This window comes from Protopterus annectens, chromosome 4.part1, assembly GCF_019279795.1.
Source record: "Protopterus annectens isolate FY-2018-M chromosome 4.part1, PAN1.0, whole genome shotgun sequence".
NCBI classification, from domain to species: Eukaryota; Metazoa; Chordata; order Ceratodontiformes; family Protopteridae; genus Protopterus; species Protopterus annectens.
The window spans coordinates 35,292,281-35,306,807 of record NC_056734.1 but is presented as its reverse complement, the minus strand read 5'-3'; the positions used below and the strand labels follow the sequence as shown (position 1 = coordinate 35,306,807).

Here is a 14,527-nt window from a genome sequence, read left to right as displayed (position 1 = left end):
GTTATGGAGGTGATTAAACCGAGCATTAGGGAGGGAGATGTTAGAACATACACTGAATATAGGGAAACATGCTGGATTATTATTCTAAGAGTGGATAGAGGTAGGGGCTTAAATGAGAGGGCATCTATTAAGCCCATTCTAAAGAGGAGGAGGTTGCATAAATGACTTGGCCACTGTGTCTGAATTTTTATGTATTTTATATATATATATTTAGTTTTTGAAGATCTATGTGTTTTAATTTTAATTATGGGGACATATTGAAATAATGTTGTGCACAGTTTTAAATATGTTTTATATATAGACTGTAACTGCAGACGTGTTCTGGGTATACAGCTTTAATGAAATTTAATTGAATGATTATTATTGATTAACTTTCTACTTATATATACGTGATTTTTTTCCTTGTAAATGTTTGGTCTGATGAAGCTCCTAAGTGAAAGCGCTTACCATCGTTGAATAAACCTGTGTTTTACCATCGTTGAATAAACCTGTGTTTTAACAAACTTTACTGTGGACTTATGGATTTTTATATGCTGCTGCTGTTGTTACAAGTGATCTTTTAGCCTGGCTGCTCCGTGTTCAGTTTTTTGATTTATTAAACCATACAATACTTCATCTGATGACCTTCCAAGTGAGTATCTTAAAATGGCAGCCAGCTGTAATGCCTATCCTATCTCAGTCCATATAAGAGGGCAATCCAGGAATTCCACATTCCCTCTCTCTGGAAAAAAGCATACATTATCCTTCTACATAAAGGTGGAAATTTAGCAGACATCATTAACTCTCTGAAATACTTGAAAAATGTACTTAAAAACAATTGTTAAACTATCTCTTGCAGAAATAACTCCTATCCCCTACACCAAGCAGCTTTCATTCATCCCATAGTACTAGCACTGTACTTCTAACCTTTATAGATATTGTCAATAAATGTAGAGATAATAGCAAACTAGTTGCCTGTTTATTTCTGAGCTTGTCTAATGCTTTCAACACAGTTTTTCACAGAAAACTTCTACTTTAAATGTCCTCACTAAGTCTACCTCAGCCCATACCTTTATGGTTAAAAAGCTATTAGTCTAATAGGTATCAGTCAGTAAAATGGCACTACACCCTCTCTCCATACCTGCCAGTCACCACTTGTGTACAACAAGAGTCTGTTCTTGGTCCCCTCCTCTTTAACATTCTCACCAACACCATTCACATGTCAGGATCCCTAATATAATAAAGACTTGACTCCACACTCATGCACATCAGACAGCCTGGCACACCTCAAAAAATTATTCAGGAAACGTTAACAGCAATTGAAACATTGCCTTATAACTAACACCTCATGCTCAATCCCCCCAATAAAACTGCCCCCCCCCAAATCCTTCTCTCATGAAAAAAAAAAAATTAAATATTCTCTTTTAATAATACAACCACAGATGTCACTTCTCATAGCAAATTATTACTGATGATAGTGGATGATAATCTTAAATTTAACCTGCATATACAAAGTTACATAGAAAAACCCATCAAAAACTAAGGATGCTTTACAGAGCCAAAAACAACTTCACCAGTGCAGCTAAAACTTTACTAGCTACTACGTATATGCTTCCCTCACTACATTATGGCACTGCCATCATCATTAAATTCTAGGTGTCAAAAAAGCAAAACTTAAACAATACTATAATAAAGTGGCTAAATCTGCAACAAACAATCCTTTCAGAACCCACCAGTGAAGCAGCAAAAAGCCTAAAGTGGCTAGAACTTCCCCATCAACTAACATATACACAGCTTCTCACAATGTATGAAATTATCCAGCATCTATCTGCTTATCCAGCACTGGATACCATTCTACACAATTATGTTCCCACATGGTCATTACAACCCAATGACCAAAAACACCTCTCTTTCCACAAACCTATCAAATCTGCTATACATGATCTGTACTTGTACCATATTGCTAACACCTGGAACCCTTACCTGTATTCATCAGATCAATACTCTCCCCAGTCCTTTGAAATCATTCTGAGAGACTTCCTAGCCAAAATCTAGTTCTGTTCTTGTTCAACCACAGGATAAACTATATCTGTAAATATGAACAATTACCTTCTCATCCTTCGCACTTCCTTGCTCCTCTTCTTCACTTACTTTAATTAGTCTCTCTTCCCTGACTGTCTGTCTAAATGTGCCACAGTCATGGTTTTGTCCCATTTCATATTGTACTTCCTGTTTGTATTATACTAATGTACCTTTAATTTCTCTAAACTGGTTAACATTTCTCTAAATAGTAAATTATTGTCATGTATGTTGTATCTATTCTTAACCAATATTTCACAGTATGCCTCACTTGGTATAATTGTTTAAACTGTAGATATTTTATTGTTTTTTTTTTTATTATTATTATTTTTGAAGATTGTAAATTTTTGTAGTATTTTGGAGCTTTTCTCCCTAGACCTCCACTAAAAACTTGCATTTAGCCAGTCAAATGTCAATAAAAAAAAAACAGATAAATAAATCCATGTTACTAGGGGTATGGAAGTGAATACACTGTTTTCAGCCACTAGTGAGTCTGTTAACCATAAGTCAGGGTTTGTGGTTTTGAAGTCAGAAATGGATGGGTCTCAGCACTGAGCCCTGGAGTACTCCATCGGTTACTTTCTTTCCTTCTGAAGTGGTACCTGCCACCTTAATTGTGAGGGTTCTATTTAATTCCTATACCTTGCTTTTCATATGGTGTTGCAGGTCTTAGCCTGTTCAAGATATTTGTATGGACTAAGTGGTATTTGTCCATGTCCCTGTAATGTTCTCAAAGAGCTTTACCATGTCATGACAGCATAAAAGACCACTGACAAAACCAAAATGGTGTAGATGCATTTGCATGCTACTTTAAAATTCATTGCTTAAGAAGTTTTAAAAAATAAGCTAGTCAGGCTGATGAGTCTGTAATTCTCACAGTCTGTGGTATGGCAACTTTTATGCGGAGATATTGCCACATCAGTTTTCCAAAAGTCAGTGATGCCCTGTGGATATAGGCTTAAGATAATCAAGTATAGGAAGGGTGCAGAAAGGGCATCTTTGATGCTACTAATTAGGCATCCAGGTAAATTGTACAGGCCCACAGAAGTTGTGTTTTTACTTTTAGAGAGAACAGCTATGATGTCTCTCATAGGTTCATAGGTTCATAGGTTGGTACTAGGCTATCGGCCCTAGGGCCTATACAAGCCTAGCCATAACAATTCCCTGGCTATTTCTTCCCACAATATTTACTTCCCTGGACCCCTGTCTAGCAGGGCGACTGATGTGATCCCAGGGGTGAATTTCCTATCTCCCATCCAATCATCTTTTGAAGAGGGCCAAAGAGGCGGTCTGCTTGACATGTATGGGCAGTCTATTCCAAAGTCTGGGGAGTCTCTGGGTCAGGAACCTATCCCACCAGCATGTTTTGCTCATTGTGATGACAAGGTTTAGATCATGGTCACTTTAAGAGTAAGTTGGGTTCAGAGATTTGTGAAATTTCCAGAACTGGTTCAGAAATAAAGTTTGGCACATTAAATCTGTGTGCAAAAATGTTAGCTATGTCTTCAGGATCAGAATGGTATTCATTAGTTCTATACATTATTATAGCAATAACCCACGCCTGGGTTTGGGTAATGTGGGATTTACCCACGGTTGGCGTGGTTTGGTCCCGAAGGTGAACAAAGACAACCATGGGTAAATCCCGCATTACCACACCCAGAAGTGGGTTATTGCTATTATACTATGACATCATTTAAGAAAAGAAATAATTACTTTTCTTAAATAATGGCATTGTATAATGCCTCTTTGCTGCCCTTCCGCAGCTATCTGGTATCTGCGGCAGTTCTGATGTACTGGAGATGTCCGTTGCTTATTTTAAAGCTGTCTCGCTATGTTAAACCCATTTAACATAGCGAAACAGTAAAAAGCAATGGAGATCTTGCAGTTTCCCAATGCAATTAAAGAAGAATATGTAATATTATTTGTTGTCAGATGCCAATTACATCTAGATCTAACTGCTAGAGCTATGTATTTATTTATGAGGGAATAAAGTTGAGATGAAAAAGCTAGCAGCTGAAGCTTCTTGGGTTATAGTGACACTGCAAATAAACTTAGATTGCTCACTGTAGAATTTATGCAAATTTTAATGTTTAAAGCCTTTATCTTGAGAATTGTTTACTTTGGTGGAGTTAGTGATTTCATAAGAGAATGTTAATAACTTGTGGTCTGACTTAGCCACTGATGGAGATAGAAATGATCAGGTAAATCTTGAGCACTACTGGTGAGGACCAGATCCAGTATATCGTGGGTCCTAGCTGGCTGGTTTACTATATGTTCTTTGGAGCTGTCATTTACAAGACCAATTAATCTTTGAGCTCAAGCAAAATTAGAACCTCAGTTACACTAATTAATCAAAATATAATTAGAATAAAAAATATAAAGCTATTTAATGTTAAGGGAATATCACAAAGTGGATTTATGAACCTATCATGGTCTACAGGGGTATGGATAGTGACCTACAGCAGGCCATAAATTGAAGGTTACTTTTTATTAAAGGTAAGTTTCAGTTCTATAGTTCAATATTAGGGTTACGGGAGATTTTCCTGAGAAGAAATATTACCTCTAGCAAATATGGAGATGCCTCTGTAATGTTCTTCAGACTTACAGGAATGGTAAAGACTGAACTCAGGGTTGGAGAAAGTGCTGTCCTTGCACTGACAGCAAGTCTCAGTTACAACACAAATGTGGAGGTGATCCGGGTACAGGAGTTTCTCAAGGAAAGGCAACTTGTTAAGATGTTTGGCACTGAGAACAGCATCCTTAATGTGATCAGGATTAGGATTTGCAATGCCATTATTTAGTATCCTGGAATGTCCAGTAGTCAGAATTGGCCTAAGAAAAGATACTACAGGGCAGCAAAGGCTTCAGCAAGTAAGTGAAAGCTGTAGAGCATCAGGTGTAGATAGAGCAATAAGTCATCCTGTCTTTCATCAGCCTTCAGGTTGACACAAATTGGACCCCATCCTAGAATGACACCAACAACTTTAGCCAGTTATTGAAACTGAGTACTTTGTGTTTGTATTTAAACATTAGTCTGTATGATGTTAGGATTCCACTTGGGGCCTAGGTTTTTTTTCCATACATCAAATGTGAGGGTGAGATTCAGCATGCCTCTCTACATGTTCCTCAGAGTTAAGTGCCATGAGTTATTCACACATGCATAGACAACCACTAGCTAATATTCAGATTTACTAGGTGTCAGGGACTGAACTGCCCTCTTGACACCATGGATTGTGGTGCCATACAGAGACAAGTTACTTTTACTCTGACTTTTTCCAGCCTCACAAATATACTGTCAGTTTGCCTCACAATGGAATCATCAAGTATTGCAACAGACATTTCTGCTTGCATTCTCTGAATTTGTGGGAGAGGCATTTTTGAATTTGTGGGAGTGGAAGACTTATGACCAATAGGATGGTGACACATGTCTTTTATGAGAGGATGGTAATACTGTGGCAAAACATTTACAATGAGATGTAATCTTTCTGGATCCTAGAAGTTTAGAAGTTACTTTTTTATTGACCTTTGGTTTTAATGAGTGGTTTCCTCCATGTTTATAAGATACGTAAATCTCTTATTGATTGCACTATGGCTGTCAATTCTAATTTCTTTTCTCTGAGCACTAGGTAGTACTTACCTAAGGGCAACCCATGCTACGAGGCTGGCTACAGATGAGAAATTAGCTGATTTGAAATCCGGTCAGGCAAATTAATTTATTTTTTTCAAGAGGTCAGTGACAGACATATTACCTAACAAACAACTGATACATGGAGTTAGAATGGCTGCAATCAGATAATGAGCTGGTATTCAGAGTTAGAAGAGAGGTTACAATCAATAATTGAAGACAGTCACAATCAATAGTTTTCTAAGTGGTTACACTCAGACAGCTATAACTCTTGGAGCTTATGGCAGTCTCCAAGGAAATGCACACACATTCCTATGTTTGTGATTGCAATACAGGGAATTACAAGTAGCACTGTGCTGCGTGACAGTGCTGTAAAGTGCTACTGGATAAGACAGTTATCTAAAGTGCAGCATTGCTTATTCATTCTTTTAACTATGTATATATGTATGCATATATAGTAAGAAAAGTACAGCACTGATATTCATTTTCTGGGTCAACCAGGAAATAAGCAAAAATAAAAAGTAGGAAAGCACAAAATGACATTTGAACATTATATTTGAATAGATAAATGAAAGTCAATTATAGTGTTTACAGTGCTTACAGTAATGCACTAAACAGCACATATCAACTGCAGATACGTTGCTGCAGAATAAAACTATGTTGATAAAAAATACTAAAGCAAAACGATGGGGAGAAAAGAGTAAAGTTAACATATGGCAGGGAATACATTAGAGGTGTTCAAATATTGAAGTTATGCTTAGAGTGTTTTTTTTTTTTTACTTTTTCTGGAACTGATATGCTGCTTGGTTCTGCATGCTGAGAAATTCATTGTCAATGGAGCAGAACTGCTGTAGTGTCAGTGCTGCCATGTGCAGCACCATGGTGCCATCTGCTGTTCTTGTCCCACGCCTTAATACTGGGACAAGCTGGGATTGAACAGCTGCTACCCTGATGAATGGTGAGTGATCAAGGGGTTATGCTCCTTACATTAAGAGATAGGTGATTACTCTGTAATAGAGCAGGATCACACAAAGGATCTTATCCAATTGTGCCCCATTCTGCCTGCCATAATATCTGTGAGACATAGAAGGGCTTGTATACCATACTATGGTATATAACATCCTACACAATAGCATCATTTTATTATAAATGCAGTTCAATGTAGCTGTTGAAGAAACAGCAAGTGAAAAAAGTGATTTTCCATCTTTTTTTTTAATTGAATTAGTATCACTATGTTAGTGGCCTCTTTGCAAAGTAGACCCAAGGTGGTAATTATACTACTAGGGGAAATTTGTCCAGGAAATTAGGAAACTTCCCCTACTTTTTTTTCACTAAGTACCATGGGTCTTTTACATCCACCTGCGCTACCGCCAACATAACCGGATGTGACCTTAGTTTAACATTTCATCTGAAGGACAGCACTATTGGGAGTGTAGCACCCCCTAATGCTGCACTGCAGGAAATATTTTGGAATGGAAATGAAACCCACAGCAGTCTGGTCTTCAAGCAGCAAAGGCAAGTATGCTGCCTGTTGTTTCACTGACCTGCCCATTTTCTTTGCCAATTAAAATAAATAAATAAATAAATAACTGAAAAAAGAATGAAGAACTGCTGTTAAATGAATCACCTCTGGTGTTATATGCAGTTATAAGTCTAAAAACCTGTGCAGCAACATAGAATGCCATTTTTAGCATTCTGTCGATACTACTCAGGCTTGATTGAGTGTGCATTGGTGTCTGGTTTGGCACATTTTCCATAAGAGCTGCAAATCAAGTAAAACAGAACCTTTTATAGCCAGGAAAGTCCGACTTGGAACAAAGCCAATTTACAGTGGAGGCCTGGGGAGAAACACTCCAGACACATGTCTTTGTAATGTGGGAGGAAATCGGAGCACCCAGAGGAAACCCACATGAATGCAGGGAGGACATACAGACTCCACATAGAAGGAATCCCAGCCAAGAATCAAACCAGAGAACCTTTTGCTGTGAGGCAACAATACTACTGCTGCACCACTGTGTCATCTGTATGCCATGCTCTAACTCTCTGTACATATGAACCTCTGACATTACAAACCAACTATGACTCTGGTATTGTCTTCAGAAGTGGCAATAAAATAAAATTAAAATGACTGAACAGGTGGAATGTAAACTTTTTGCTGACACAAAAAAGAAAAATGATTGTAAGAGTACTATACGATGACAAATTGAATAAGGAAGAGATTTTTTGTATAACAAAATAAGTTGATCTGTAACTTATATAGACTAGGTAAATGGAGAAATGTTTCCACACAGTATATTTTAGGATGGAAGAGGTGCTTATTGCAAAGGGGCTACTTGCTGAAGAGATATATAGCAGTGAGTCATGCAATGTGATTTCCAGACTTTTTTTCTGTAATGGAAGGCTGTTTACCAGTAATAAAAGACAATAGTTTGTTTTATACAGAAGTCATCACCAAAAATAAAGAAACTGTTTATATTCTTCATAATAGAATATAATTATCAATTTTAAATATACAAATATGCTTTATAAATAAGTGATTATCTCAAATAATCAGACATTTTAAATGGCAGAAAAACTACTAACAACATTTTGAAGCAATATGTACAGAAGGAGTTGATACATAATGTTGATTTATCTTGTATGATAATGAATTAATAATGAATATAATTATCTATTAGTTAAAGAAATACATATGATATATAACTTGCAAGACAAAAACAATATAGAAGCAGTGGTTTGAGAAATAAAAATAAAAGTACATTGCAGTTATGTTCCTAAGAAATTCTACAGAGTGGCTACTTGCATAAAACAAATGCACCAAGTAAAAACTGAACAGTATTCTGGTCTGATACAACTTTTATATAATTTGAAATACAATGAATGCAAACAAAGTAATAAGCAATGCATGAAGATGAGTTATATTTAATACTACACTGGAAAACTGACAAATGTGTATTAAAATAGTGGAATAATATATAAAATTGCAGTGCAGATTATTAGAACTAGGAAAGAAAGACAGCAAGAAGACCCTTCCAGGACACTGTTCAGGCTTCAGAATGATTAATGTGTCATATCAATAGTTATTGGGAAACAATACAATCTTCATAACAGAAAACCTATAAGTCAGAGCACACCTCTTTATAAGTTAGAATAACATAGAGAAGCACTTAGGCCTATAGCAGATTACAACAGAAAAGTCTGGAAGAATTTAACTCAGAATAAAATCTAATATATTTGCTAGAATATTGATAGTGTGGCTGGATAGACATTTCCCAGAAAAAAATTTAGGAAGGATAACTGGCTTCAGAAAATGTACATAGCATAACACTGCAGACCAACATCATCAGTCTTAAAAGACAGAAGTCTGCACTAAATATATTTTATAAATGGATGAAAAGGCACATCTGCCAATTATTGACAATGCACAAAAGCACTATATTAAAAGTACACCCTGTCCCACTACAATTCCATGACATCTATGCCCCCCCCCCCCCGGCACTACATAGCACCTAATATCAAATCCCATCATCTTAATACTATGCAAAATAACATCTGGCATGCTCATGGAGGCTGACCTTTTTTATAAACTGCTCTTGTTATATCTGTGGAGGAACAGGAAATGGGGCAAAATATTTCACTGCTATCTACCCTGCAATACTGTCAGTGATAGCACATTGCAAGCTAGGATGGTGTAAGAGGTATATAGGAATATGCATAACAATATCTGAAACATCCACATCCCTGGGTCGGGAATAATATAATGTTGTCTTTACTGCACTGGAAACCACTGTGTCATCTGCACTGTCACCAATATTGGTAGTTAAATCTTAAAGTACTATGAGTTCAGTTCCTTCATTGTCTATCCTTGAACCTCAAAAGTTCTACCTGGAATAGTATTTAAACGGAATGTGCTGACTCATGTATCTTCAGATGTGGCAGATGCTGCTTCGGTCTGGCAGGTAGCTGTGGGAGTTGGACATACCATACTGAAGTATCTAATGAACATTTTACAAATGGACTAGAGAGATATTTTGCACGTGCAGTTTATGCTAATACTTCTGATAATATTAGCCAAGCAGAATGACTTACTACAATTCCTTGGTTATTCTCCACCTTCAGATATTAGATAAGTGTACATTAGAGCTATAATTGGAACATAAAATTTGAAATAAGGGATCGTTTATCTACTATTACATTCCAGTGATATCCAAAATGGTTTGGTCTCCTATACAGTTTTAGTTGTTGTTCCACAAATGGATTTCCCAAAATCTGATGTGATTGCTACAATTGTTTATATAGTGAACAATCATTGCTTGTAGCACCTTCACTGTACATAGGTGATCTTACATTCTTGTTGCACGGTTCTGAAAACCACAGTAATGTTCCCATTGCATACATGGTATGCAGTGCACCCCTCATACATGGGGCTGAACATTGTATCTAGGAATATGATCTCTTATTTAGAACAGTCATCAATATCCAGCCATCACAATGGCTACAGGGAATGCACATCTATACCTGCTAAATGCAAAGATCTCAGATTCAATGAAAATATCCACATGATATACTTTCAGTTTTATTATTATGCAATATATAAAAATGAAAATTAGTAATATTTCATGTAGCTAATGAGAAATGAGAGAAAAGAGAAGATACCAGGCAAATGTGCCTAAGTTTATACTATCACTTTCATATTCTAACGAGAAAGGCAGATTATGAAAAATATAAGGTTTTTCCAACCTGTACTGCAGTATCCCAGTCAACTGATTCATCAACTGTCACATTTGGGAAGTCAGGCCAAACCTGAGGAGAAAAAGCATAATAGGTGTTAAATAAGGCAGTAAATGGTATCAGTAAATCGCCATTTCCTCTGCATAAAAATCATGGCAGGAACATATTAATATCATAATGAGTATTTGAACTATGCAAAATATTTTAATGCTGAAAAGTAGAGACATTTCATTGGTGCAGAATAGCCTCCCTGCTTCATAGTACTTGGCTCTCTGTTTTAAATATACAGGTCATACAAGTTTGCTGAATCACTGTTTTTAGAATGAAATAAATATGATGACATTCAGTTCAGAACCTAAAGTAATAGCAGGCAAATCCATTGTTTATTCAGTGTTTTTAAAATTATGAAAATAAAAACAAAAAAAATGGGTCATGCAGGGGTGTGAAGGCAAACCCATAATGTAATGGGTGTACATACTTAAATTCTAGAATAGAGCTAGGTCTGTTTAAAAAAATGGATAGGCAAGAAAAGGCTAATATCAGTGATAGCAGCCCTCTCTGTAACATATTACATACATGGACTCAGAAATATATGTTTTATATTGTTATTACGTTCCATATCTGGCATTTTTTAAATATTATAATACATTTTCTTGAGTGCAATGTATTGACATTTGTTATTTAATATCACTGCTGCATTGAACATCTTTAAAAATGAACCAGAATGCAGCATCAGTTGTGAGTGTGAATGGGCACAGTGTTAACACAATAAAATCCATCTAGACAATACACCTGGCATATAGTAGTTCTATAGGTCACCAAAATTAAATTGCATGAGCATCACATGCCCAAATCACAAGACACTGAGGAACAGAATTGCAATCATTGTTTTCCTTACAAAATTATTTGATTTGGGATATCCCCCCCCCCCTTTTCATGTTTGTACAACCATTGCAGTTGGGATTCTTGCCCTTTTTTATATTTTGGACATTTATGATCACTATTTCAGTTCCTCATCCTCAGTATTTTGATATTTATGGACCCATAGGGGATATATAAAGTATTCATATGTTTTTTTTTCCCTCAAAATCCTAAATCCAAGAAAAGCAATTAATATTTTAATTATTTGTGCTGAAGCAAAGCTGAATCATTTGGCAAGAGGTATTGAACTTAAGGAAGCCACTGACTCTAGTGAACAACATTTAACAAATGGAGCAATTTTTCTTGTTGAATGATATCCAAGATGATAAACTGATGGTAACATTACTCAGTATTAAAGATGTTTCCATACATGGGATACTGTGAAACACTGTTCAGTCGCTGAAAGCAAAAGATAAAAGGCAAAAGCAAATCTCTGAAATCTTAAAGGGTCATTTTGGTCCCATATTATTAATAATAACAGAAAGATTTTGTTTAAATCATTTCATCCAGAAGGCAAACAAGGCTTGAGAAGCTATACACTAGAGATGAAGCAATGCATAATGAACTGTCAGTTTGGTGGGAGTTTGGATGAAGTCTTGAGATAAGATTCTCTAGTGATTTTCAGAGTGACGCTTGCTAGAGAAAATTATCTGAAATTAATTTAATGCTTCTGAGAGCATTTGAAATTATATTGTGTTCATAAACAGTAGACAAAATCACAGAACATCTGTGGAAGCACTAGATACCTGTTAAGGCAAGTGCATAAAGACAAAAAATGCATGTAATCAGAAAGGTAAAATGTTGTGTTAATGTTACAAAATAGCCCAAAATAAAGATTGCAACTTTAGAGATGAAAATACCAAATTTTTGGGACGTAAAAATAGCTCACTGCATTGAATGCAGTCATAAGTACAGAGTAAAAATATACATTTTCATGAAAAGAATACAAAATATGTCTCTAAAATGGTAACAGAGTTGTGATAATTCAGTATTAATCAATAAAGAAGAGTTATTTATATCTATTATTTGAGAGAATGAAGGAACATGAAAAAAGGTAGATGGATAGCAGTGTAAATTATATGTGAAAAAACATTTCAGTCAGTGTTTCAAAAAAAAAAAAATGACTCGAAACGTGTACAGGGAAAGTGTGTTTTTTCCTTCAGTATTGGGCTAGTGTTATGATTACAGTATGCAATTAAATAAAATGGGACAGGTACCATTAGTTTTACTGAAACTGATTGTACTAATCTGGGTAGAAAGAACTAGTTACAAAAGCTTGTGTTTAACTGGAAAAAGGTGTTTAGTTCACTTCTCAGTGCAAATTAGTGTAGGTGGCAGCAAGTAGAAGAGTATGGGTGATTCAAAGATATAGGGAGGTTGCACAAAAGTCAAAATACTGTAATACTAAAGGAGCTACGAATAGTACCAGAAATATCAATGGCTCACAGATCAGCAGAGTGTAGGCTCTGTTGAAGTGAACAGGGATCTTGTATGGGATTTAGTTGAATTTTGTAGCCCACAAACAGAAATGAGCAGAATGCATTGCATGTCCATTCTTGCTGATAGTATGATCTGTGCAGCCTTAACCATCTTAGCTTCATGATCCTTTAAGAGACCAACTGGGAGCATGCTAGGGATATCATAAGCATCTGCTTTGTGAATGCTAAACCAGCCGTTCATAATTATACAAAAATATTTGAAGGAACATATTGGGCTCCTTAGCAGAACCACCACCATATAGGCATTTTATGACACAGCCTTTTCCTTTAATGAACTGAGAGCTGTAGATTGCATAAATATTGTCACAAGGCCCATGACTGGCTTTTAGGGCCTGCAATATATAAACAAGATGAGTTTCTATTCTCTGAATTGTTAGATGGTGGCCAATGCCCATTGCATCACTTATAACGTGTCTGTGCACTTCCCAGGCAGTTCACATGATTCACATCTCTGGCAGACATCCAATCTATACCGAAGGTTTCTGTGAAGGAGATGCCCAGTGGGTAACTGGTTGCAGGAGCACCCATACACACATGCAAGAAAGAAATGTATAAACACTCAGGAATCATGTAAGCAGGAAAAAAGGCCACATGTAATGTGCTGTTTGTTATATTTTGCAGGAGATATTAGTAATGTCCTTTTGATAGTGAACTCCATACATGACTCCCACATCATACAGGGAATCACCTATAAAATAGCCTGCACAGAAATTATATTATAGTGTACCATGTCTTGGATTTCTGAAGATATGCTACTGACATCTAGAATTTAAGATGGACAGTGCAATACAGTGCAGATATTTGCAGCAGACTTTTGTTATGTGTGGCATACATATGTGTGTAGACCTCATGGCATTGTGCAATCAGATGAAGCAGAAGGTGAAATACATATCATGGCAGGGAATAAAAATACACCAGCAGAACCGCACATGGGCTATGTAGTGCAATGTAGATGCAAGACATAGAGTGCTTTCTACAACACCAGACCCACACAGGATAGCAGCAGGTAGGTCGTAGTCATCATCACTTGCACAAGCACAGGTGCAGTGACAGAGAATTGCAACACTGTAATTTGGGGTAAGGTCATGAGAGGTGAACATGGTACCCAAATAATGTGTAAAGTTGTTGGGAATTACGGATCACATCTGCTAGTAGTGGCATTAAGTTGTAATGATATGACCATTGTCTAACAGACATGTGATGCAGCCTGTAGCAGTAAAGGTGTAGAACTATGGGACTGTGCATGTGCACCTTGACAAAGTGTAGCATGCGCTGAGCTTGCTTACTGTCATTGCTCTTAAACCTGGTCAATACCCATATCTGGTTGTGGCAGTCTATGCAATACCCATGTCTGGTTGTGCCAGTCTATGCACCCACAGGCAACAGGTAAGGAGTTGCAAAACTATAGAACTGTGTGTATGCAGCCTGATGAGGTGATCTTGGGGCTGACTTGAAGGACTGCCATTGCACATGACTGAAATCTCCTTCCATCCTGACTCCTCCACAGTCACAGAACTCATGGCTTGTGAGGCAGACTGGAGAGTAATTGCAATGTGTCGCATGACCACTCCTCTCTTAGTGTTTTACACAGTGTACTTGTGCCATCTGACCATGACACTTGCATGTTGCCATAATTATAAGCCAAGAGTGCCATGATGACATCAGCCTTATGTTAACATTTTATACTGGACCT

At 36.7% G+C, this 14,527-nt stretch overlaps 1 protein-coding gene across 1 annotated transcript in view; it reads right to left on the bottom strand.

The window, feature by feature from the left end:
• LOC122800743 (maltase-glucoamylase, intestinal-like) overlaps positions 1 to 14,527 on the bottom strand; it is a 1,506,799-nt gene that overhangs the window by 538,732 nt on the left and 953,540 nt on the right. The window contains exon 34 of the mRNA XM_044069982.1: positions 10,424 to 10,486. Within this exon, the coding sequence (XP_043925917.1) occupies positions 10,424 to 10,486 (63 nt within the window). The remainder of the gene's footprint in view (positions 1 to 10,423; positions 10,487 to 14,527) is intronic.